The 26,374-nt window shown below is 41.1% G+C and overlaps 2 protein-coding genes across 2 annotated transcripts in view; one reads left to right on the top strand and one right to left on the bottom strand.

Annotated features, from left to right (window-relative positions):
• Positions 1-3,240: 3,240 nt before the first annotated feature.
• On the top strand, positions 3,241-14,725 carry tefm (transcription elongation factor, mitochondrial). The gene is made up of 6 exons (XM_088341518.1): positions 3,241-3,270; positions 3,330-3,445; positions 5,342-5,829; positions 10,556-10,705; positions 10,784-10,962; positions 14,139-14,725. The coding sequence occupies exons 2-6, from the start codon at positions 3,403-3,405 to the stop codon at positions 14,401-14,403; spliced, it is 1,125 nt and encodes a 374-aa protein (XP_088197644.1). The 5' UTR covers positions 3,241-3,270; positions 3,330-3,402; the 3' UTR covers positions 14,404-14,725.
• Positions 7,597-26,374, bottom strand: part of atad5b (ATPase family AAA domain containing 5b) — a 28,359-nt gene continuing 9,581 nt past the window's right edge. Inside the window, exons 7-17 of the mRNA XM_088341517.1 lie at positions 25,609-25,850; positions 25,442-25,535; positions 25,285-25,349; positions 24,002-24,149; positions 23,818-23,915; positions 21,227-21,768; positions 18,800-18,949; positions 17,390-17,727; positions 14,108-14,414; positions 11,984-12,111; positions 7,597-8,075 (exon numbers count right to left, since the gene is read on the bottom strand). Coding sequence (XP_088197643.1) covers positions 17,631-17,727; positions 18,800-18,949; positions 21,227-21,768; positions 23,818-23,915; positions 24,002-24,149; positions 25,285-25,349; positions 25,442-25,535; positions 25,609-25,850 — 1,436 coding nt within the window. The 3' untranslated portion in view covers positions 7,597-8,075; positions 11,984-12,111; positions 14,108-14,414; positions 17,390-17,630. The remainder of the gene's footprint in view (positions 8,076-11,983; positions 12,112-14,107; positions 14,415-17,389; positions 17,728-18,799; positions 18,950-21,226; positions 21,769-23,817; positions 23,916-24,001; positions 24,150-25,284; positions 25,350-25,441; positions 25,536-25,608; positions 25,851-26,374) is intronic.

The following is a 26,374-nucleotide window of genomic DNA, read 5'->3' on the forward strand; positions in this document are numbered from 1 at the left end:
GTGGGCAGGGGACACCCTCAACTGGTTGCCAGCCAGTCTATTTTATTTCCATACAGTACAAAAGCAAACCACACGATGGCGGTGGTTATTCCTGTTTTATTTATTTAATTTAAGAAAGATATACACAAAATGCAGACAGCACAAAACTATAATCATATGTACAACTAGATGGATAGATAGATGTCTAGATGGATGTCTAGATAGATAGATGAATAGATGTCTAGATAGATTTCTAGACAGATGTCTAGATAGATAGATAGATGTCTAGATGCGTAGTCACCGATGGTCTAGTGTAGGGGTGTCAAACTCATTTGAACTCGGGGGCCACACGATAGAACAAAAATTCTGTCGGGGGCTAGACTAGTAGATTAAAGAGAAAGAAAAAGAGAAATAAATAGATAAGAGAAAAAGGGAGGGAAAGAGGGGGGAGAGGGCGGGACAATGAAAGAAAAAGAGAGAGGGAGAGAGCGTGAGAAACAAAAGATAAAAAGTTGTGAGAGAGGGGGGAAAGAAAGGGAGAGGATGAAAGAAATCCAAAGAGAAATAGAAAAACAGAAGGAGAGAAAAGAGAAAAGAAAGCGCGAACGGTATGAAGAGAGAAAGAGAAAAGGAAAAAAGGAAGTTAGAGCAAAAGAGGTTAAAAGACACAGATAGAGAAAGAGAAGAAGAGGAAAAGAGAGACAGAGCGAGTGAAAGAGGGAGAGATAGAAAGTGAGATAAAAAGAGAAGATGAGAGAGAGAGTGAAAGAGAGAGAAATAAAGAAATACAAGTAGAGCGTTTGTAAGAGGCACCTGGCTTTGGCAACATCAAGTTGACCTATTTACACCTGCAGCTTGTTTTTCTCTTGCACTTCTCTGAGTCTTGTCTCGCGGGCCGGATTCAATCCCTTAGCGGGCCTGATCTGGCCCGCGGGCCGCCTCTTTTACACCTGTGGTCTAGTGGCTAGGATTTGGCATTCTCATTGATGTGGCCCAGGGTTCGATTCTCGGTCAGGAAAACTGTTACAGACAGACACACCAAGAAGAAGACATCCAATTCTTTTGGAGGAATTGGAAAGAGCAGTGAATATACCAGTTATAATAACCTAATGAAACAATGCTTTAACATCCATCCATTATCTGCACCGCTTATCTTCAGTAGGGTCACGGGGGTACTGGAGCCCATCCCAGCTATCTTCAGGCAGTGGGCAGGGGACACCCTGAACTGGGTACCAGCCAGTTGCACGGCACACAGGGACAGATAATTTGCTTGCATATTCACACCTAGGGAATTCACCTGACATGCATGTTGTTGGAATGTGGGAGGAAACTGAAGTGCCCGGAGGAAACCCACGCAAGCACAAGGAGAACATGCAAACTCCACACAGGAGGTTCGATTTCATGACCTCAGAACTGTGCCGCACTGTGCGGTCAGACGAGGTGGGGTGTTCCTGGCCCGCCCAGGGGGAGGAGTCAGCACGCCCCAACGGGAGAGGCCGATGCCCCGACGTGTCAAAAAGAAGAGACAGCAGAGACAGACGGAATCGGAGAACGGGACATTGGGAAGCTCGACAAGACTAATTAGACTAATTCGACAATAATTCGGCAAAATTCGATGGAATTCACTTAACAATAAATTAAGAAAATAAATCTGCCCCCGTGTGGAAAAGCCTGTCTCTTGTCAATATGTTTCCCTAAATTAAGAAAAGAGCACGCAGTGTTAGGAGAATGTAGTTTGTGTTTGTTTAATGGAGTCAGATAACTAATTCGAACAATTTGGTAAACGCTACATTTATAATATAGTTTTTCCTCTAGCACAGCGGGGCAGTGGTTAGCACGTGTGCGGCACAGTTCTAAGGTCTTGGGAACCTTCTGTGTGGGTTCAAATCCAGCTACCAGACTTCCTGTGCGTAGTTTGTATGTTCTCCCCGTGCTTGCGTGGGTTTCCTCCGGGCACTCCGGTTTCCTCCCACATTCCAAAGACATTTCAGGTGGATTGGCCGGTCCAAATTGTCCCTAGGTGCGAATGAGCGAGCGAGTTGTCTGTCCCTGTGTGCCCTGCGATTGGCTGGCAACCAGTTCAGGGTGTCCCCTGCCCACTGCCCGATGATTGCTGGGATGGGCTCCAGCACCCCCGCGACCCTACTGAGGATAAACGGTGCAGCTAATGAGATGAGATGAGTTTTTCCTCTAACAATGGGATTTAAGTGACAGGTACGAGGTAGCCTAATGTAGGGGTGTACAGTTTCTTCTTGACAAATCTACTGTAGTAAAAAGTATAGTGATTTAAAAATAATCCAAGAAGGTAGAAACCTTAATCAAGTCAATGTAAGGGATTAAATGTCACGTGTTTTTACCCACTCCTGTCTATATGAAGCGAAAAAGTCACACACAAAGCTCCACAAAGTGGCTTTTACAAACAAATGTTTTTGTTGTTGTTAGGAATTAAACAATATTATAAATTTAGCGTTTACCAAATTGTTCGAATTAGTTATCTGACTCCATTAACCAAACACAAACTTCCTAACAATGCGTGCTCTTTTCTTAATTTTAGGGAAAAAATATTGACAAGAGACAGGCATTTTCACACAGGGGCAGATTTATTTTCTTAATGTATTATTAAGTGAATATAATTGAATTTAGCCAAATTATTGTCGAATTAGCCTAATTAGTCTTGTCGAGCCCCCCCATCTTTTCGTCTCTGCTCCTGTCTGTCTGTCTTGTCTCTTCTCCGTCTTCTGTCCTTTTGACACGTCGGGGCATCAGCCCCTCCCATGGGGCGTGCTGACTCTTCCCCTGGGGCGGGCCAGGTGCCAACATCACCTCCTCCTCGCCGGAAGACGCCGCCATGTCTGAAGGACTCACAACAAGAAAGCTTATCAGTAACCTCGTCTCTTTTTCCCGCGTCACCCCTTGTCCTTGTTCTTATGTAAACATAATTCTTGTCCAGGCCTTCCCCGTGAAAAATCCCCACTGCATTTAGCAAAATTTTATTTGTATTATATTAAATAACCTTATAGCCAATTAAATAAAATAAAAAATCCTTCATTGTTGACTTTGATAACTTAATACAAGTCGCTCTCCAACTGCTTGCGCATGCTTTCTGCTTGTTTAAGATGTTACATTCTATTTCTTTCATTTGGCTAGTATAAACTGAAACGAATTCCGCCATTCTGCCTCTACAATGCGCGCGCAGTTTAGCTGCATCACACGAGTTCACAGACACGGAAAGGGCGGAACTAAAGTGCCGTAGTTGTTCACTACGGATACTTTAACAGAGTCGGACAACAACTAAAGTCAAGTCAAGTCAAGTCATTTTTATTTGTATAGCCCTTAATCACAATAAGTCTCTAAAGGACAACTAAAATTGTTGTGCGATGTCACATTTAAATTATAATTAACAAAACGGTTTCATCAGTGAATATGTGGGTCACCAGGCGTATTGTGTCGTCTGTTTCACAAAAGAGTAAGTAGCATTTTGTTTTGTTAGTTTTGTTGACTGTTCGCCGATACTTAGCATTAGTTTGCGTGCGAAAAACTTCAAATCCTATCATTTGCTCATTATTTTCTTAAACCATCCAATCTAATAGCATTACCTGTATTTAAAGATACAAATGGTAACGGTGGTAAAATCACCTACTCTTTGTAATGCCTGGCTTCGGCCTTCTTTCATTAAACGTCTACTCGTCTTTAATGCTTTATGATTAAAGCGATATGTTTGTCACTTTAACAGCAACACTGGAATCCTTGCTCTTTTGCGCTTCGTACTTTGCATTGACATTTCTTTTGTTATCCATTATCCCCGATCGCATATTACTGCGAGCAGGGACCGACAAAGCACAATTGTGGCCTGTGCAGCCCTTTGAGATATTTTGTGATTAAAGGCAATACTGTATACTGCTTTTTCTGCCATTACTGTATTCACTCCTCAAATGAACTGCACTTGTGTGGCCGCGATCCATTATCCCCAATCCAATTTTGCTAGGAGCAGGGGCAAGCAGAATGCAATTTTGTTGGAAGGAGTGCTGTTCTGGTTCACCTAAGATAAAATGCACAGTTGTGGCCACATTGTATTATCCCCTATCAACTATTGCGGAGAGCTGGGGCCAGCAGAGTGCTTTTTACCTTGGTTTTGGGCCGCTGAAGCATGCCTAAAATGAACTGCACTGGTTTTTCTGCAATCCACTATTCTTTGCTGACTACCGTAAATTCCGGACTATAAGCCGCTACTTTTTTCCCAAACTTTCAACCCTGCGGCTTATTCAGTGATGCGGCCAATTTATGTCATTTTTCTAACGGCCGCCAGCGGAGATCGAGTACAAAAGGTAAGATTTAGACGGCAACTTCTTAGTTTGTGCACAAATTAATTTAGCGTAGACATATCCTCATTATGCAAATTGCTAAAAGAAAGGCACATGACGCAACTTTCAAGCTAAACGCAATCGAGCAGTCCGATAAAGAAGCAAACAAAGCTACCACACGTAAACTTTACTTTGAGAGCGTGATGCTAGCGTGTTTTTGATTAAGGGAGCGTGGGACGACGTCTACCTGACAAGGTCCCTTTCCTGTACTGAAGGAAGACGACTTTGATGAAATCAATTATAAGGAGGTAGATGAGGACGATTAACCCTGCTTACTACAAGTATGGTATGTTTTCTTAACAGAGCTGTTTACTGTGTTGCGAGTAGCGTTTTGCTACACTTCACAGGCACGGTTTGGGATGAAAGTTGTAATATCATTATTAAAGCTTTGAAAACTCTCGGTGTACCATCTTTCTTTGTAAATATGTGTAACCATGTATAATATGTATTTGCAACTGTATATTTTTGTAATGTATTCATTTTAGAAACTTATTCTGATGTGTTTTGCACGAGCAAATGAGAAAGAAGGGGCGGGGCAAACGCGGGCTGACGGGAAGTGGAGTAAAGGTGAGAATTGTTTGTGGACGCGGCTGACAATAGTGGATATATATTTTTCCCACCCTTACCTTTGGAAATATACACTTTTTTTCCTTGGATTACTTTCAACGGGCACCCGGACTCTGCAGGTCAGCATCAGACCTTAAGTACCGGTATCATTTTCCGTTCATTATGCCGGCTGTGTTTTTTGGACTGTATCGGGTATGGGTTAATTTCGTGTTTGTGTTGCGATTTTTCAATGTGGGCGCATGCGGCTAATATACAGGTGCGGCTTGTGTATGTACAAAATCGGTTTTCCTCTCGAATTGTGGTGGGTGCGGCTTATAATCAGGTGCGCTCTACAGTCTGGAATTTACAGTAATTATAAGAGCAGGGGCTTAGACAGCAAATCTGTGATTTATGTATTCTTCTAACTCCAACTCATTGTCTTCTTTCCTGTGTAGGTCAGTATGCTAGTCACCAAGCCTTATTCTGCCGCCCACAACCTGGTCCCCCCTCCGTGACGGAGCTGCGCTATCTCCAATGCACATGCTGCTGGAGAAGCAGAATCCCAGTGGGAGGATTAGAGAACCTCAACTCCGTCATCTCCGCACCCTGCGAAGGAGAAGACAAAGAGGAGAAAAGTGCTCTCCTGGACGAGTTCTACACCTCCAAGCAGCGTGATGCTATCCTGACCCTCCTCAACAACGCTTCCGCCGATGAGCTCGCCGGCGTCAAACTCCTCCGTGGGCGCAAATCTGCCAACATAGTGGACTACAGGAGCAAAAACGGACCTTTTAAGACGCTGGAGAGCTTGGTCAACGTCCCGCGGCTTAAGCACAAGAGCGCCATCGTGGTGTTTGAGTCCATCCTGAACCCAAAGGAGAAGAAGAAGGTACCTATCCAACTGGCCAAGTTTCTCCGGCCTGAGGTGGACCTGTCCTGGCTGGAGGTAAACACGATGCTTTACATGAGCGGTATTTTTCTGAAGGATGGGCTGGGCACCCGTATGATGCGGCAGGGGTAAACCAGTGAAAGCTGTCGGACCCTGCTGTTGAACAAAAGTCTGTGTTGTGTCACCCTGACCCGAGTGACATTCTGGTTGTCACGTTTCATCTGAAGGGATGAAAGCATGACCAACTTAGGTGCTGAGGTGCCTAACTTGTTTGTGTGTGTTTTTTGCTATTTTTTCCCCTTTTATTTTCTTTGTTATTGTATGTGTTTGTCTTGCTGTCGGTCACCCCTCTCGAGGGATATGACCGAGGTAGATAGATAGATATAGATAGAATAGAATATACCGTATTTTCCGCACTATAAGGCGCACCGGGTTATAGGGCGCACCCCCAAAAAATAGTTTTTGGTCCTATTTTTGACATACATAAGGCGCACCGGATTATAAGGCGCTACAATGGGAACGTCGACAAAACAGTCAGATAGTTCAGTCCAACTCATTACCCCCTTAACATTCCCAAAGCTTGCAAAGACGCAAATACGTGTCAAGAACACGTGCGGATGCGGTGTCCGTACGATGTCACTCAAATGCATTGTTCCATCATTCGGAAGGTTAAAGTCTTGGGATTCAAGAAATGCCAAACATTCCCTAGTTTATATTTTCTTTTTCGCTCGCAACTTTTCTGTGCATATGACAATAAACACTTGGAATTGAGTTAAATTTAAAAATAGACACTCCATTCCATCCATTATCTGCACGCTTATCACAGAAACATTGAGTTCAGTCTGAAACAAGATACAGGGACAATATAAAACCCGGAGTAGCTCACCGAAGTCGTTGTGTTCATAATAATGTGCAGCCAATGTCCGTGAGGGTAGTAAATCCAGGAGAATAAAATATTTACAAATACAGAATAGAAAAAAATGCTTTCTGTTTGCCGTCAGCCACGTGCTATACGCATTCATCTTTTTCGGCCAATTGCAGGCTTTGTTTTGCCATTTAATCCAATGCCAGCCTGTAAATGATAAAAGGATCCACCCCTTGACCTCCGAATAACTTTAGCCAATAGTGATCGATTCAACTGATGATTGACACGTCTTTTTTGGCCAATTGCAGGCTTTGTTTTGCCGTTCAAGCCAATGACAGCCTGTAAATGATAAAAAGGATCCTCCCCTTGACCTCCGAATAACTTTAGCCAATAGTGATCCATTCAAATGATGATTGACACATTGGTTATCCAATGAAACGCCGGTAAATAAATCCCAGCATACACCGCGTACTACTTGGCGTTCGGGGGAAAATCGAGTCGGCGGCTGCAAGTTAGTTGGAAAACTTAATGTTGATCCATAAAAAAGGCGCACTGTATCATAAGGTGCATGGTCAGCTTTTGAAAAAAATAAAGGCTTTTAGGTGCGCCTTATAGTGCGGAAAATATGGTACCTTTATTGTCATTGTTACAAAATAGATATAGTTTTTGTTAATCTATTAAATTTAGTCCATTATCAAAAAAAAACCTTTTAAATTGAAGATTTGCAGAATCTAAGAATTTTAGCTGCACAACACTAAAGGTTCATCTGTTTTTATCATCCTTTATAATAATAATAATAATAATAATTTCCTTGTATTGTCATTCTGTGTAACAATGTACACAGAACGAAATGTCGATTGCACCTGACCCGTTGTGATCAGTTGTGTGTTGAATGAAAAAAAAATTCGTAATCAAATTTCATAGTCATTTGGTTATTCAATTTATTATCATTAGCATTATTTATGTTTTATATATATATATATAGACCGATCAAAATTATGAAAATGTGAAGGTTAGGTCAAGTCAAGTCAAATGTATTTATATAGCCCTTATTCACAAAAATGTCTCAAAGGACTGCACAGGATTACAATGACACAATTACCTGATCTTAAAACAACATGCGGGCAAGGAACAACTCAAAACCTCAGCGTGAGGAAAAAGAGAAGCCTTGAGAAGGGACCTCACAAGTGGTATCCCCCTTTCAGGATGACCAGAGTGAATTACATTTAGCATTAAAATACACAAACATAACAAACACTAGGTAACATGTTTGTCCGGAAAGTGCATGACAGCAGCGACGCCCCCAGCCTATAAACTAGTCCAGAAAGTCTATGACGGCCACGACGCAGCTTCCCATCTCTGCCAGCTGGTCCATGCAGGCGTTCACATGCATCAGGTCAAACACTGGTCCGCTGACTCATCTTAAATCGTCCTTCTCCTAGGTTTGAACAAAGAACATAAATTCTTATAAGTGATTGGCTTTTGCTTTGGAAAATAATATATTTTCATATTTTCAGACACTCTGGGCCAAACTAGTACATTAATTATAATTTAGTATGATGTTAATTTGAAATGCCTTTGCATAATAACAGTTTTTCATGCTAGGATAAGAACTGATCCATTCCAGTGTTCCGCATTGAATTATGTGAGACCCTGGTGGGTGGACAGTCTAGAGGTGTCCGGGTCGTGTCTAGGGGCGAGGGAATTATTATTTATTTCTTCCAGACACAAAAATTGTTATACAGCATACACTATTCGAAATGATCAAAAAATGTATAAAATATGGGAAAACATAAAAGTTGACAGGTATGTTATTCTAAAGCAAAACCTATTAGTGATGGGAATTCCGGTTCTTTTAAGACAGGGGTGTCAAAGTCATTTTAACTCGGGGGCCACAAGATAAAACAAACATTCTCTCAGGGGCCGGACTAATGAGGTAGGAAGAATGAAAAGGAGAGATGGAGAAAAAGCAAGCAAGCAAGAAAGAAAGACAAAGAAAAATAAACAACAAAAGAAAGAAAAAGAGAAAGAAATAAAGACTAGTAGATTGAGGAGAAAGAAAAAGAGAGAAATAAATAAGATAAAGAGAGGGAGAGAACAAGAGAGAGAGTGCTGCTGTGGCGGTTCCCTTCTCTGCTCAGCGAACAAAAACAATTAACCAAAACTTAATGAGAGGATTATTTTTTATACATGTTTGAGTCCTGGGCGGCCAGCAGTGCAGTGGTTAGCACATCCGCAGCACAGTTCTGAGTTCATGGGTTTAAATCCAGCTACCAGCCTTGCTGTGTGGAGTTTGCATGTTCACCCCGTGCTTGCGAGGGTTTTCTTCATGGCACACCTTCCAAAACCATGCATATCAGGTTAATTGGCCGGTCCAAATTGTCCCTAGGTGTGAATGAGCGCGTGGGTTGTCTGTCTCTGTGTGCCCTGCGACTGTCTGGCAACCAGTTCGATGTGTCCCCTGCCCACTGCCCGAAGATAGCTGGGATGGGCTCCAGCACCACCCGCAACCCTACTGAGGATAAGCGGTACAAGTAATGGATGGATGGATGTTTGAGACCCTGGCGGCGACCAATTGAACCCACTGGTTTTTACATGGTATAGGAAAAACTCATCCATCCCAGTGTTCATTTTACCTGTAAAAAGTGATGGGTCCCAGGGACTCGCATGCTCAAAAATCTATGGGTCCCAAAATTTAGTGTTATCGAGGTTGAAATTAAATATGTAATATCAATCTATATATTCATTCAGTTTTAATCATCACAGTTTATTGGTAATACAAATCAGTTATCACTTCAAGATTTTCAGTGCACAATATTGTACACTATACAAAATAATATTGGTGAAATATTTATATATTCATGCAGTTTTAATCATCACAGTTAATTGGTAAAACAAAGCAGTTATCACTTCAGATTTTTCAGTTCGTATATTCTTCGTGGTTTGCTGTCCCGCCATAGTTGTAATGCTTTCTCAAGGTCCAATCCATTATCATCCTCCTCATAGCGTAACCAGGAATATAATTGAGTCCATTAGGGCAGAAAAGTCCTTTTCTTGCTAGGAGTATTCTTTTGTTTATTTTCTTTCGTCGAATTGTTCGCTTGAACACACGTGTTTTCCTTGCCTTTGCGGTCTTCTGAAGAATTTCTCCACCGTTTTTTCGTGCCGGAATTATTGCCTTTGTTACCACTTTCTGTGTTATGTTTCGACTTATTACCGACACTGAAGAAATTACCAATTTTGTGTTGATGTACCTAGTACCAACTGTTTTTTCTGAGGCATATTCTCTTTTACTCGACAACTGCCGCAACAATGATGTCATCTCGAAGCAACGAGATCTCGTTTGCCGAGATCGGCGCGAGACCAAAACAACAATGGCGGATCTGCCTGACGAAAAGTTTGGAGTGCGGTAAATCTACAAAAAGTAATCGGGTAATAATGACAATTTGGTGTCAAAAACGTTGCGTCCCGGGGACGCAGGTTGATTTGACGCAATGCGTCCCCAGCAAAAATGATGCGTCTAGGATGCAGGGACGCGGGCAAACCAGAACACTGTAAACCCACTCGTTTTTACATAGTATGGGAAAAACTCATCCATCCATTGTTTGCACCGCTTATCCTCAGTAGGGTCGCTGGGGTGCTGGAGCCCATCCCAGCTCTCTTCTGGCAGGGGATACCCTGAACTGGTTGCCAGAGAGTCGCAGGGGGGAAACACTCGATGCAGTGTTATTTTTTTCCTCTACCTTACAATTGATCCCTGACAAGTATAATAGTGTGGCACCAAGTGTCTACTAAGCAGCCCGTCCCCCCTTTTTGCCAAATACCTGTGATGCAACTAGTCCAATATTATCCCCCCCAAGGAAACAAGCATTGACATTTTTAAATAAACATTTGTCACCTTCTCAATTTCCAATACAGGATGCAAACTCCATCGTTTCAATAGTATGCGCTACAAATCGGATCGCGTGGGCCCACGTGGACCGAGGGATGACAGTAATGGATTGGCGACACCTTGACTGCCCCAACTTCATGAATGGCACTTACTTGGCGTCCGCCTACCTCAATGATGTGAGTTTAAAAACAATTTATACTTTAAAGTCAGTTCATCAATGGCCTACGCCGACCTGGTATTCTTGCCACGATCAGGTGTCAGCAGTGGTCTCCCTCCTCCCCCGAGCAGACTTCTACATCATCGAGAAGTCCGCCATCTCTATGCAGAACACTAGTCTTTTCCCAATCATGACGCACATGAAGGTGGTAGAGGCCATGCTGTTTGCGCTCCTGGAGCCGAGGAACTTCCCAAAGGATGTCAACATTCCCCCCAGGTTTGACAATTTTTCCATTTATAATTACCGCAAATTCCGGACTATAGAGCGCACCTGATTATAAGCCGCACCCACCACATTTCGTTAGGAAAACCGATTTTGTATATACACAAGCCGCACCTGTATTTCGTTCTGTGTACATTGTTACACAGAATGACAATACAAGGAAATTATTATTATTATTATTATTATTATATCAGCCGCATGCGCCCACATTGAAAAAATGCAACACAAACACAAAATTAACCCATACCCGACACAGTCCAAAAATCACAGCCGGCAAAATGAACGGAAAATGATACCGGTAGTTAAGGTTTGATGCAGACCTGGAGAGTCCGGATGCTCGCTGAAAGTAATCCAAGGAAAAAAGTGTATATTTCCAAAGGTAAGGGTGGGAAAAATATATATCCACTATTGTCGGCCGCATCCACAAACACGTCTCACCTTTACTCCACTTCCCGTCAGCCTGCGTTTGCCCCGCCCCTTCTTTCTCATTTGCTCGTGCAAAACATATCAGAATAAGTTTCTAAAATAAATACATTACAAAAATATACAGTTGCAAATACATATTATACATGGTTAAACATATTTACAAAGAAAGACGGTACCCCGAGAGAGTTTTCAAAGCTTTAATAATATTATAACTTTCATCCCAAACCGTGCCTGTGAAGGGTAGCAAAACGCTACTAGCAACACGCTCGCGACACAGTAAACGGGTCTGTTAAATAAACATACTGTACATGTAGAAAACCCGGTAAACCGTCCTCATCTTCCTCCTTATAACTGACGTCTTCCTTCAGTATGTGAAAGAGACTTTGTCATATAGACGTCGTCCCATGCTCCCTTATTCAAAAACACGCTAGCAACACGCTCGCAAAGTAAAGTTTACGTTTCCTTCTTTATCGGACTGCTTGATGCAATTTGCATGATGAGGGTATGTTTACGCTAATTTAATTTATGCACAAGCCAAGAAGTTGCGGTCTTCCTCGGCACATATATATTCCACCGGTCTTAAACCTACCTTTTGTACTCGAGCGCCGCTGGCGGCCGTTAGAGAAATGACATAAATTGGCTGCATCATTGAATAAGCCGCAGGGTTGAACGTTTGGGGAAAAGTAGCGGCTTATAGTCCGGAATTTACGGTAGATGCTGTGGATACACAAAAACCCAGAGAAAGTATCATCAGTCATCTGGAATCACTTAGTTTAAAAGCTAAAAATCAGGTTAGAAATCTCGGGTTAATAATGGACTCAGACCTTAACTTTAACAGCCACATTAAATCCATAACATCATCAGCCTTTTACCATCTCAAAAACATTGCCAGAATCAAAGGTTTACGGTCTAAACCAGACTTAGAGAAACTTATCCATGCATTTATCTCTAGCGGGTTAGACTACTGTAACGGCCTTCTGACTGGACTTTCTAAACGAGCTGTAAGACGGCTGCAGAACATCCAGAACGCTGCTGCTCGGGTCCTGACTAGAACCAGGAAGTACGACCATATTAGTCCTGTGCTCAGGTCTCTGCACTGGCTTCCTGTCGCTTAGAGAATAGACTTTAAAACAGCTCTACTGGTGTATTAGTCTCTTCATGACATGTTGGTCCCATATGAACCATCTCGGACCCTGACAACCTCAGGGACAGGCCTTCTGCTGGTGCTCAGAGCCAGGACTAAACGGGGTGAAGCTGCGTTTCAGCTCCATGCAGCTAAACTCTGGAATAGTCTTCCTGATGACGTCAGAAAGGCGTGTACTCTGACAATGTTTAAGTCCAGGCTGAAAACAGCTCTGTTCAACTATGCATACAACTGAAAGGGTTCTATCTGCACTCTTCACTTTATTTGAATTCATTCATTTTATTATATTTTATCTGTGGTTTTAATGCATTTTAAAAACCCCATTTTCAATTTTCAAGGTCTTTTCTTCTACAGTGGAACCTCGGTTTTCGAACGCCTCTCAGTTCGAACAAATCGGAGTCCGACCAAAAATTTCGAGAAATTCTTGCTTCGCTGTCGGGTCAAAATATCGGAGTTCGAACGCCGGTAATGCGTGAGTGCGTATGCTAGGGTGCCATGCTGAGCGGCGTACGGGTGTAGATGGCTCTTTTCGTGACCGACTGTTATCGCGTGTGGACGTGCTTCGTTTTGCTTTTAATATAGGTGTACCAAGTGTTTTAGCCCTTTTTTAAAAAATTTTACACGTTCAAGTTAGCGTAATCTTTCGTAGGGAAGATTACGATAACGCGAACGTACGATTAGCTTGGGTTAGCTTTATGTTTCTAACCTATTTCTTGGTGATAGAAAGGAGTGGAGAGGTGTTGTAATAGGATAGTGGGATTGTGGACGCGTTCTTAAGGATGGGCTGGGCACCCGTATGATGCAGCAGGGGTAAACCAGTGAAAGCTGTCAGGCCCTGCGGTTGAACAGTGTGTTGTGTCACCTTGACCCGAGTGACATGGCTGCTTTCTGGTGTCCCGTTTCATCTGGAGGGACGAAAGCATGACCAACTTGGGTGCCGAGGTGCCTAACTTGTTTGGGTGTTTGGGCAATTGGGTTGGCCATGGTCCAAAAATTTTTGTGTGTTTTTTCTATGGTATTTATTTCTCTTTTATTTTCTTTGTTTTTGTTTGTGTGTGTCTTGCTGTCGGTCACCCCTCTTGAGGGATATGACCAAGGTAGATAGATAGATAGCTTTATGTTTACGGTAAACATTCAGGGTGTTGGAACGGAGCCCCCTTTCCAATAAACCAATCACCACTTGTTGTGGAGACCCGGGTGCTAAATGACGTGTAAATTACCTGATTTTTTTACTTTTACACGTTCATGTTAGCGTAATCTTTCGTACGGAAGATTACAATAACGCGAACGTACGATTAGCCAGGGCTAGCTTTATGTTTACGTTAAACATTCAATGTAAACATTCAGGGCGTTGGAACGGATTAAAACGACTTACATTATTTTTAATGGGAAAAATGATTTCGGTGATGGAACAAATCGGTTTTCGAACAGGGTTCTGAAACGGATTATGGTCGAGTACCGAGGTTCCACTGTATGTTTTAACTATAATTGTGTGTTTTTCTCTTTGCCATTTCTGTAAAGCACTTTGAATCGCCTCATGTGTGAATTGTGCTATACAAATAAACGTGCCTTGCCTTAACCTAGCAGATTCTCCCACCAGAGTTTTGAACATGACGCGCGGCATCGTGGGACGCCACTTCAAACTCATGCTGGGCGAGTCGCGCATGAGCGGGTCGCAGACGGTGCAGGAGCTGATGACGGCGTCCGTAACGCAGAAGATGCCGAGGGTAAACTTCCCGCCGGAGCTGCTGGTCAAGTACAAGAACTGGTTTCAGATGAGCAGCAGAAGAAGTGAAGGAGGGGTGCTGTGTGACGCGCTCCTGCAGGCGGTGGCTTTTTTCGAGTTGCTCGGTAGGTCTGACTAGTCGCTGCTTATCTGGCAACACGCAGAAAAACTCATCAGCGGTTAACCTGGAAACTGGGGGAGACGCAAACCATTGCTTTAACTCCGGGCAATCAAACTTTTTGATTCGCAGGCCACATTGGGTTAGAAAATTAGGTAGAGGGGCCAGGCAAATCCAACGCAAGACACGAGGAATGATGTCGACATATGAAATTGTTCTCGTTTGTACTATGAATAATTATATAGAAAGACATCTATATGTACATTTTGTATTTCATTTTAAATTTGTTTATAGATTAATTTCATCAATTAAAGATACATAAGGTCCCAGTTTCTAAGCACAACATTTGAGAATATGCATTAGGGCTATGCCCGGAGGTTTTTTTATTTTCACCATTTTTATTTGGCGGGCAGGATTCAAAAGTGTCGGGCTTTCAGGGTTAGGGTTAGTTTTCCCACCCCTGATTTAGGGTGTCAAGAGGTTGGGGGGGGACATTTCTTTTTAGACCTGATTAAATGGCACAGTGCATATATTGGGGGATGCTTAACATGTTTATAATTATTTAGGGGGTTAATATTGGTGTGTTTTATTTATTTCTAAGAATATTCTGTATGTGGGCTGTGTAAAGAATACTGGTCATAGGTTTAATGGCAGAGTTCTTAGACAATTCAACACACCTCTATACAGCCCAATGTGAAACAGCGACTTAACTGAAAAAATTAACTTCAAAGTTATACTGTATTTTCAGTGTGGAAACAGCCCGATCAATTTGCCCCACAATTTACTAATAATACTTGAAAAACAAGGTGCAACGGAGTCGTGACGTCAGAGGGAGAGTTCGTTTATTGAACCGTATCCACAGTAATCTCGAAGTCTCTCACCGTCTTCAGAGACGGGTGGCTTTTTATATCCTAATACAACATCAGTATTAGTTTTCGCCCGTCCCCCTTACACGTGTACTTCCACGCCACCGGACCGGTTGTTTTTTAATCTTTTATATAACTTTCACGAACTGTTTTGGGGTCGGCTTCCAAGAAATGTCTTGGGTCGGTTTGACCTGGCCTGCTCCCTGCCAAGAAATCTTGGCAGGACGAACACCAGTCTTTCGTCCAAGGCGATTATTAATAATAATTTTCGCCAACATTTGCACTCGGGGTAAACAAGTTGGAATTTCCCTTTTTTCTATCATGATGCGTTCCTTATGCAAGCCGACTCCAGACAATCCACAACAGCCTTACATTGTGTTGGTGTAATTGGGGCCTGTGCAGGCCTTTTGAGAGAATTTGTGATTAAGAGCTATACCTACCTATCTACCTACCCTGGCTCTCCAGACTAAAGCTAATTCTTCAGCACAATTTATTTCACAATGCGCCATTTGATGATTCGATCAATTCTATGAAATATGAATAATGCCTAAGCCTATGTCCCACCTCTACCACTTACCCAATCAAAATGCTCTGAGTGGTTCTCTGGCATTTTTACTTAATTTCAGTTTGATCAGTGGGTTTTCATAATAAAATATCTCAACAGTGAACATATACCGTAAATTCCAGACTATAAGCCGCTACTTTTTTCCCAAATGTTCGGAGCGTGGGACGATGTCTATATGACAAAGTTTCTTTCCTATACTGAGGAAGACGACTTTGACGGCGTCAGTTATAAGGAGGAAGAATAGGACGGTTTACCGTGATTTTTAAAAGTACGGTATATTTTTTTAACAAACCCGTTTACTGCTTTGCGAGCGTGTTGCTAGTAGCGTGTTGCTACCTGTCACAGTCACAGTTTGGGATGAAAGTTATATTATTATTAAAGCTTTGAAAACTCAGTGTACCGTCTTTCTTTGTAAATATGCGTAACCATGTAAAATATGTATTTGCAACTGTATATTTTTGTAATGTATTTATTTTAGAGACTTATTCTGATGTGTTTTCCACGGGCGAATCAAAAAGAAGGGGCGAAAACAACGGGGCTGACGGGAAGTGGAGTAAAGGTGAGACGTGTTTGTGGTCGCAGCGGACAATAGTGGATATATATTTTTCCCACCCTTACCTTTGGAAATATAGACTTTTTTCCTTGGATTACTTTCAACGGGCTTGTGTAAGTATAAAAGCAGTTTTCCTCTTAAAATGCGGCTTATAATCAGGTGCGCTCTATAGTCCGGAATTTACGGTAGTTTAATGAGCTTCCACTTAAAGGGTCTCTAAACGACCTACTGCCAAAACGGGGTATGTTGGTGTGACATTGACTGTAAACTCTAGTTGAATATGCCCTATTTATACTGGACTGAACCATTGATCTTGTCAGTGTTGCTTCGGCTTAGCATGTACCTAAATTGTAGCATCACAGAGAAATGTGCAAAAGTCAAATTTTATCTACGAGCCATGTATACTCGCGAAAGGAGCCATACAAATAAATGTGGCCTCACTTGACTTTTTGTAAAATTAGTTTAACTGTTAAACCAACCTTTCTTAATCCTGCTACGGCCATTTTTCTGCTTACTGAAAATTTCACTATATTATAGACAAAACACAACTCAAAAATGTCTACAATGGGAAGGTAATGCTGCTATCCATCCATGCATTATCTGCACCGCTCATCTTCAGTAGGGTCGCGGGGGTGCTGGAGCCCATCCCAGCTATCTCCGGGCAGTTGGAAGGGGACACCATGAACTGGTTGCCAGCCAATCGCAGGGCACAGAGGGACAGACAATTTGCTCACTCCGTCACACCTAGGGACAATTCAATTCACCTGAAATGCGTGTTTTTGGAATGTGGGAGGAAACCGGAGTGCCTGGAGGAAACCCGCGCAAGCACGGGGAGAACATACAAACTCCGCACAAACTAGTTGGATTTGAAACCATGACCTAAGAACTGTGCCGCACACGCGCTATCCACTGCGCCGCCGTGCAGCCCCAATGCTGCTATCCACAAAATAATAATTATACAGTGCCGAGAATATTAAAATTCATCGGAAGATAGTACAGAGAAAAAAATGTGGTTCTACTTACCGCATAAACATGAAACACAAGATTGGCCTCATAATAGCATGAAACACGGTATCAAGCCACCTGGGAACTGCATCAAATTCTCCTTAGGATGTTTTGTCTACTTTCTTCATCGTGCAATAAAATAAGCAGGGAACAGCGCTTGAACTGCAAAAGAAAAATCTTTATTTACATATCATGTTTTGTTTATGTTGAAATAATCCAGTGATAAATAAAAGTGTGTGCGCGCTAGTTATTTTTGTTTTCAAGCTGTCAGATTTTTGCTGGAGAAATCTTGGGCCAGGAGTTGAAGTGATGACTTGGAAAAGCCCAAGTTTAAACTGTGGAGGTAGTTTATGCACCTGTGAAGAGAAATTGGCTTTGATTTTGAATGATATTAGATAACATACCTAAAGACCAGACTAGGGTTACTTTAACTGGGTTACTTTCAATTACTTTTGGATTACTCTAATACCAAAAATGCTAATAAAAGACAAAAGAAACTAAATAGAAATAAAATGACTCAATTTTGTGCAGGCTTGGGGAGTAACGGAATACATGGAACGGCAAAAATGATGTTGGCAAGCTGTTTGGATTTATTTTCATTTTGTTTCTGTCGCATTTGATGTTAGTTTTGCCGGAGATCAAAGAGATCAAAGCCAGGAGAGAAAGCTTACCACGTGTTGTGAGTCATCATTTTATTCATATTTAGTTTATTTTGTCTTTTATTAGCATATTTGGTATTGGAGTAATCCAAAAGTAATTGAAAGTAATCCAGGTAAAGTAACCCTACCCAACCCTGCATTTTGTGTAAGTTTTGCCGGAGATCAAAGAGATCAAAGGCAGGAGAGAAAGCTTACCACGTGTCGTAAGTCATCATTTAATTCATATTCAGTTTCTTTTGTCATTTATTAGCATATTTGGTATTGGAGTAATCTAAAAGTAATTGAAAGTAATCAAGTTTTTTGAACACTACCCAACCCTGCATTTTATGTTAGTTTTGCCAAAGATCAAAGCCAGGAGAGAAAGCTTACCACGTGTTGTGAGTCATCATTTTATTCCTATTTAGTTTCTTTTGTCTTTTATTAGCATATTTGGTATTGGAGTAATCCAAAAGTAATTGAAAGTAATCCAGTTAAAGTAACCCTACCCAATCCTGCATTTTATGTTAGTTTTGCCGGAGATCAAAGGCAGGAGAGAAAGCTTACCACGTGTCGTGAGTCATCATTTTGTTCATATTTAGTTTCTTTTGTCTTTTATTAGCATTTTTGGTATTGAAGTAATCCAAAAGTAATTGAAAGTAATCCAGTTAAAGTAACCCTACCCAACCCTGCTAAAGACATGGTCATTTACGGAATTGCATGGTAGACGCATTGCTAAAATTTAAAGTCATTAAAAAAAAAACAATATAAAACTAATAAACTGTTTGCTCACCTGCCCCGGTTGTCTTGCTGCCTGTTGATGCGACTGATCGAGCGAAGGGCTGGCAGGTAGTCGACGCATACAGCCCGCCTGTTTCCCAGCAGGCCAAATGGCTGGTGACTCAGCATGGCATGGCTTTTCTTGTACCTTCTCTTATATGTGCTGGAGATACATTTGTTCATATGTTGACGTACATGCACAGGAAACCGGGTCCACAAAATGGATGACATACAGCATGAACTAAGCATGTAATAAACCTGTGTAACTACAAAAAATGTCAAATCAGTACAGTAGACCCCCAGGATCAATGTTCCCTGTAATTTTCCTTACGGATCTGAGCGTTCACACAAAGTCGGTGAGCAACGCTTGAAACAACGGTGAGCAACAGCAATCCCAAGTGTGGCAACTAAGTCATTATCTAACGTGTCCAAAACTTGACATCAAGTTATATTTTGCTGAGTTTCCAGCAATGCAAAATTACTTTTCACTTTTGAATGAATTGACTCATGTACGATTGCAAAGGTTGTTTTTGGCCTACAAACGTCATTTGTTTTTACAATTCTTTCACAAACATATCCATTTCTTTTTTTTCCTGGTATCTTTGTCGCATAATACTAACATTTTGGGGGGCTTATTTAGTCGGTTGCACGATACACAACTGTATTTAATTACATTTTTTAGTGGAAGTTCAATTTTGGCAACAAGATTAACTTGATATAATTGGAAATTATTTAAATGCAACACAAACTTTCTCCTTTTTCCCTGTTTTTTGATACTTTTATTTTTAATTCCTTTTAAAAAAAATCTTATTGTGTTTAATTTTTCCCCGCTGTTACCTTTTTCTTGCTTTTTTGTTCTCTATTTCCTTTTTCCTTTTATTTGTTTCTTTTTCTTTTTTTCTGGCTTTTTTTTCCTGAATTTTTCCTGCTCTTTTTTTTTCTCTTTTTCTCTCCTTTTGTTTTTTTTTCCAGCTCTTCACTACTTTTTCATTTTGGTATTTTTTTTATTTTTTGTTCTATTGCCAAGCGAACTGAAATTCCGAAATTTCCAAACCGAACGAAGATTTAATCAGAATAAAGCAAACGTTTGATTTGCAAAAAAGTCTTTCGTTTTTTTTTTTTTTTTTTTTTTTTTTAAAGTTGTCGGCCACCCGGGCGGAGACGTTTTGTAAGTTGAACGCCCGACGTAAAAGATGCATATATATATATATATATATATATATATATATATATATATATACATATACCCATACGCATACATGCATAGATGTATTAGCGAGGGTAATGTCCCGCCTTATTGTATTTTATTATCTCAAATTTTGTTTCTCGTGTTATGGTCTTCTTGATTCTTTCTTTACTATCATTAAAACTCTTGGGACCCATTGCCAGTCACGGTTTGTTACGCAAGATACTGAACTAAACAGATAAATGGAGCCAAAAGCATATCGACGTCTCCATGATGCTGTAAAGCCAACCAATAGCAGACCAACCGTCTAGAGAAGTAACAGTCATATGCATGAATACTGCAAAGTTTGACTTAATTTGTTGTTGATGCTGTTAAGTGGACAAAATGTTATTATGAGGGGCTGAAAATACATCATATTGGACTGTGTAAAGTAAAAACATCGTAAGGTGGGGACGTCATATCCTGAGGGTCTACTGCAGGGGTCGGGAACCTTTATGACCCAAAGAGCCATAAAAGCACAAAATGTTTTCAAAAGAAATTAAGAGAGCCACAGCATATATTTTTAGACAAAATTGAAAAAACTGCCAAACACGCTCTCTAGACAGAAGCTAATTTTTCAGCACATTTTATTTCACTGTGTGTCATTTGATGATTTAATCAAAAGTATGAAATGATAATAATGCCAAATCCTGTGTCCCAAATCAATGTAAATATGCCATTTACAATTTGTCTTCCACCTTGAGTTAAGAGTGTTGAGGCAATTCTTTTACATTAAATTTGTCCTTAATTACGGTTTCAAAACAATGTGCATGCAAAGTTCTTTTGTAAAAATGTCACAAATTACTGCAAACGATAAGCATATCGTCATATTCACTTTCGGTGTAGACTGCACTGAGCGAGAGAGAGAGAAGAAAGTGCCTTGCGCTGTGTGCAGGGATCCGCCCACCTGTACTGCTCACCCAATGAAAAACGTTTGCCAGGGTTTTGATTTATCAGTTTAAATAGTTTCTTATCGAACTTCTGCATTAAGTTGCTTCGGCTTTATATGGACCAAAATCGGGATGAAATCACTTGACTTGGAACGCCACAGAGAGATGTGCAATAGTTACATTTTATTTCGGAGCCATACGCACTCATGGTAAGAGCCATATATGGCTCCCGAGCCATAGGTTCCCTACCCGTCGTCTACTGTATATTAAATCGTTTAAGGAAGTTCTGCATTTTCAGTAACGGGGTGAAATACGGAATACTCACATAGGGTCACCTGGCGGTTGGCAAGTGAGATGTATCCCATTGCTTCGTCCAATTGCTGGTGGGCGTGTCTGTGCTTCAGTCCAACACCTGCGACAGCCCAAAGCCTCCATAGATGCCTGAATATCTAACATCCTTTCTCGGCTGCGACTCTGTACTTGGTCTTCTTCGCCCGTTTCATCCAACAAACTGTCTTTGATCTCAGCTCCAGTCCAGACAAATTCCGTGTGTGCAGCTGCATCGAGCGTGACTGCTGTAGTGGCATCAATGTATGACATGATGTCAAAGAATTCTGCCAATGCATTCAAACATTTCAAGTCCACACAGGCCGCACTTTTTTCAGTCCTGTGACAATAAGAGCTTCTTTTTAATTTGCGTGTCGGACGAGACCCAGTGACTGCAGTGTCCCTCATTGGGTTGATGGGCACTGAAGCTTCCTCGTGAGAGCTGATGGGGATGAGTGTGTCCAGGTTGGAGTAAAGTAGAGGAACATCTCGTCTCCAGCTCTCCACCAGCGTGTTTGTGTCAGCTTTGGCCCATGGATTCTGATGAGGCAAACGGAAACACTTATCAAAATTACCGTAAATTCCGGACTATAAGCCACTACTTTTTCCCCAAACTTTCAAACCTGCGGCTTATTCAGTGATGCGGCCAATTTATTTAATTTTTCTAACGGCCGCCAGCGGTGCTCGAGTACAAAAGGTAAGATTTAGACCGCTGGAATATATGCGCCGAGGAAGACTGCAACTTCTTAGCTTGTGCACAAATTAAATTAGCGTAGAAATATCCTCACCATGCAAATTGCAAAAAGAAAGGCACATGACGCAGCTTTCAAGTGAAATGCAATCGAGCAGTCCGATAAAGAAGGAAACAGAGCTACTGCAAGTAAACTTTACTTTGCGAGCGTGTTGCTAGTCTTTTTGAATAAGGGAACGTGGGACGACATCTATATGACATAGTCTCTTTCCCATACTGGGGAAGACGACTTTGATGACGCCAGTTATAAGGAGGAAGATGAGGACGGTTTACCGTGATTACTACAAGTACGGAATGTTTTTTTAACACAGCCGTCTACTGTGTTGCGAGCGTGTTGCTAGTAGCGTTTTGCTACCCTTCACAGGCACGGTTTGGGATGAAAGTTATAATATCATTATTAAAGCTTTGAAAACCCTTACCCACCCTTACCTTTGGAAATATACACTTTTTTTCTTGGATTACTTTCAACGGGCACCCGAACTCTGCAGGTCTGCATCAAACTTTAAGTACCGGTATCATTTTCCGTTCATTTTGCCGGCTGTGATTTTTGGACTGTGTCGGGTATGGGTTAATTTTGTGTTTGTGTTGCATTTTTGCAATGTGGGCGCATGCGGCTAATATATAGGTGCGGCTTGTGTATGTACAAAATCGGTTATCCTCCCGAAATGTGGTGGGTGCGGCTTATAATCAGGTGTGCTCTATAGTCCGGAATTTACGGTAGCTTGCAAGGCTGAAAAAGACAACATAGAATCATAAAAATCTATGAACAGAAATAAATAAGGTGGCAAAAATATCTGTGATGTAGTACTGGCTTTACAATAGGGTTGCCCAAATTAAGGCCACAGGGGCAAATTTTAAAACACTACTTTTAAATAGCCTGCTGGGTGTACATAAAATGACAACAGTTATTTTGTTAAGTGTTTCGGATTATGCACATTAACAATTTACAGTATTATTCTTCCTAATGGTGTGTTTTGGTAGGGATACATTATTACATTCTTAGAAAAAAAAAATCACTTGTTTTCTTATCAAATTACATTTTAAACTTGTTTTAGTCAGAAAAATAGTTAAACGAGAAAAAGGATTTGCAATCAATATTTTACTATATTTGTGACATTGTTTAGAGAAATGTTAAAAATGCATTAAATGAGCAAAGAATTAGCAAAATGATGTGCAAGTAAACATTTTTCTAAATTGAGAGCAGCAAAAAACTTAAAAGGAGAAAAAGTGTCTGAAAATACGTATTTTACTACATTTTGTAGTTAAATATTTTGTTTTTCTTTCTAGTAAAACGTAAAGAAAAATACTTAAATCTTTGTTCTCTGCAGCAGGTATATTTTCAGTTTTCCATTCTTATAAGAACTGTACTTTCCTTTTTTAAAGAATATTTCAACTGCTAGTCTATTAAAACGAAATAATATGTAAAATTAGCATTAATTGTCTGATGTATGAGACGGCAGATAATTTTGCTCGTTTTAGATGAGATTTTCCTTAATTTATTTTTTTTAAAAACAGAATCTAGTAATACTTCAGTAACATAGAAAACGTATATATTTAAAATCCGAACATTTCATTTGGGACTGCTCTTTTTGTAGTTTTCATAACCATCTGGGTCTTGACCATTCCCAAATTTGGTAAAATATCAAACAATTTCCGGCTCAGGTAGAAGAATTTTTAACCCGGTTAAATGTGAATTCAAGTGGCCCTCGCATCACTCGTTTTTTTTCCTTAATGTTCATTCGGACTAAAATGTTTAAAATCAGAACGCGTTTTACCATTTTCTTAAAGGCAAAATCTCTCATTTGACGCGACTGGATTGAAAAATATGTGTAAAATACCTTCAGAAGATTTAGCAGATGGTTCTGACAGACAGAATGTAGACCTAACATGCTCGCAGTGCAGCCCTCACTTGGTTGGGCAAATCCGGCATCTCCTCCTTTAAATTACACACAACCGATACAAAGAACACATTTCAAGCCAAATTAAATCAGGTCTATCATGAACACACAGGATCGCAACCACCTTTTATGCTGTCCACCCACAACTGCAGCTGGAGGAGGCAATGTCTGACATCCCCTCTGGCGATTGTGGTGAGGTTCCTCACATCACACATCTCCATGTGCACACCCTCAGCCAAACACAGCAACTGCAGGTAGCTGCAGACATTCACCTGTAATACGGTAATATGCATCAAAAGGTGGATACGTTTGAGCGTGGGTAGTTTCACTTAAGACGTAATCTCCTAGCGATCGGATCTAAATAGCGATCGGATGATGAAAGTGCTCTATCTGAGTCAGGTCAGGAGGCTTCTCTTACTACTGGTAACCAGGGAAACCAGAACTATCAGTTACATATGGGGGAGCAAATCCCTACCCTGAAAAAACAGCCTAGAGAGGGATGGGTGCCGCCAGGCAGTACTTGCCCAAGACACACCACAGGAGGTGCCCCTACTGCCCAGGTTGGTAAAAGATTTACTGTAAATTCCAGACTATAAGCCACTACTTTTTTCCCTAACTTTTAACCCTGCGGCTTATTCAGTGATGCGGCCAATTTATGTAATCTAGTGAGGACGCTAGCGGCGCTCGAGTGTTGCTACCATTAACTGCCCTGTCAAAGCTATATTATTGTTAGTAAAGCTTTGAAAACTCTCTCGGTGTACCGTCTTTCTTTGTAAATATGTGTAACCCATGTATAATATGTATTTGCAACTGTATATTTTTGTAAAGTACTTATTTGTATTTATTTTAAACACTTATTCTGATATGTTTTGCACGGGTGAACGAAAAATGAGGGGCGGAACAAACGCGGGGTGCCGAGTTTAAGTGGGGAGCGCTAAAGGTTAGGAGCAGAAAAGGAAAGAAGAGGGGGTAAAAAGTTGGTTAAAGAAAAAGGAGTTGCGTGAGTAAATGTGTTCATCTGATATATTTTTCCCACCCTTACCTTTGGAAATATACACTTTTTTCCTTGGATTACTTTCAACGGGACCCGGACTCTGCAGGTCTGCATCAAACCTTAAGTACCGGTATCATTTTCCGTTCATTTTGCCGCTGTGATTTTTGAACTGTGGACTTTAATCAAGGACATTTAGTTTCAATCGCGTGACTTGAAATCGGGTTTGGGTTAATTTTGTGTTTGTGTTACATTTTTAAATGTGGGCGCATGCGGCTTATATACAGGTGCGGCTTGTGTATGTACAAAATCGGGTTTCCTCTTAAAATGTGGTGGGTGCGGCTTATAATCAGGTGCGCTCTATAGTCCGGAATTTACGGTAATAACCATGAGAGTGTGGCACAACCGGGTCTTACTGTTGATGGCTTCTTAAAAACAATTTCTTCCAAGCTGCCGCCGAATCGCTCTTTGAATGTAGGATCTAAGGAAGAAACAAAAAGCATTACTTTGAATCATTTTAGAGCTGAATAGTTTCAAACTAAAAAATTTCAAATGATAGTGGACCATTTCTACCATTAGTGGTGAGGACCAATGGCCTCTTAGTCGTCATCATGAAGGTTTTGATAGCTGCCAAGAAGCCTACATCGTCCTCGAAAACGATGTCGGCCTGTGAGTTAGAAATAGAAGAAACACCGAAGCATGAAACTTAATTGTGACACTTTCAGGGTTGAGTGTGTCACCTCTTCAAAAAGGATGAGTGACGCAGCTCCTGTTTTATTTTGCGGTGCTGTGAGAATCTCAGGGACATGGTTTTGTTTGTCAGCAGGAGTCACCAGACTGCACTGTTGATCTGTTTTGTTCTTCATTTTAAAGAAGTTTGTTAGTGTGACAGCAGCAGGATTCATCTTTCCAATCGGTCTACGGCGGCCAGAGGTTTTTTGGGATTTGGAGTCAGCTTTCTTCAGACGTTGAATTTTGCATCCTAAAAAAAAGAAAGCTTTATTAAAGGACTCATCCAATTCATTGATAGGTTGCATGTGAATGAGTGATGAGCAGACTAGTACAGAAAAAAACCTCAGGATTCAAAATTAAATCGTTTTGAGGTGGGGATGGCAACGTGAGATTGCCATATAGTGTGGCATGGAAACCTGTGAGAATGCGTGGCTAATGGGCAGGGTTGGGTAGGGTTACTTCAACTTGATTACTTTCAATTACTTTTGGATTACTCCGATACCAAATATGCTAATAAAAGACATAAGAAACTAAATATGAATAAAATGACTCACAACACGTGGTAAGCTTTCTCTCCTAGCTTTGATCTCTTTGAGCTGCGGCAAAACGAACATAAAATGCGACGGAAACAAAATGAAAATAAATCCAAACAGCTTGCCAACATCATTTTTGCCGTTCCATGTATTCCGTTACTCCCCAAGCCTGCACAAAATTTAGTCACACTTGACACATCTTCAAAGAAGCGCCGCCACAGAGCGGCTGCCTTTTCCAGCA

Source organism: Urocampus carinirostris, chromosome 8 (genome assembly GCF_059441175.1).
Source record: "Urocampus carinirostris isolate Australia breed hairy pipefish chromosome 8, RoL_Ucar_1.0, whole genome shotgun sequence".
In the NCBI taxonomy this organism is placed as follows: domain Eukaryota; kingdom Metazoa; phylum Chordata; class Actinopteri; order Syngnathiformes; family Syngnathidae; genus Urocampus; species Urocampus carinirostris.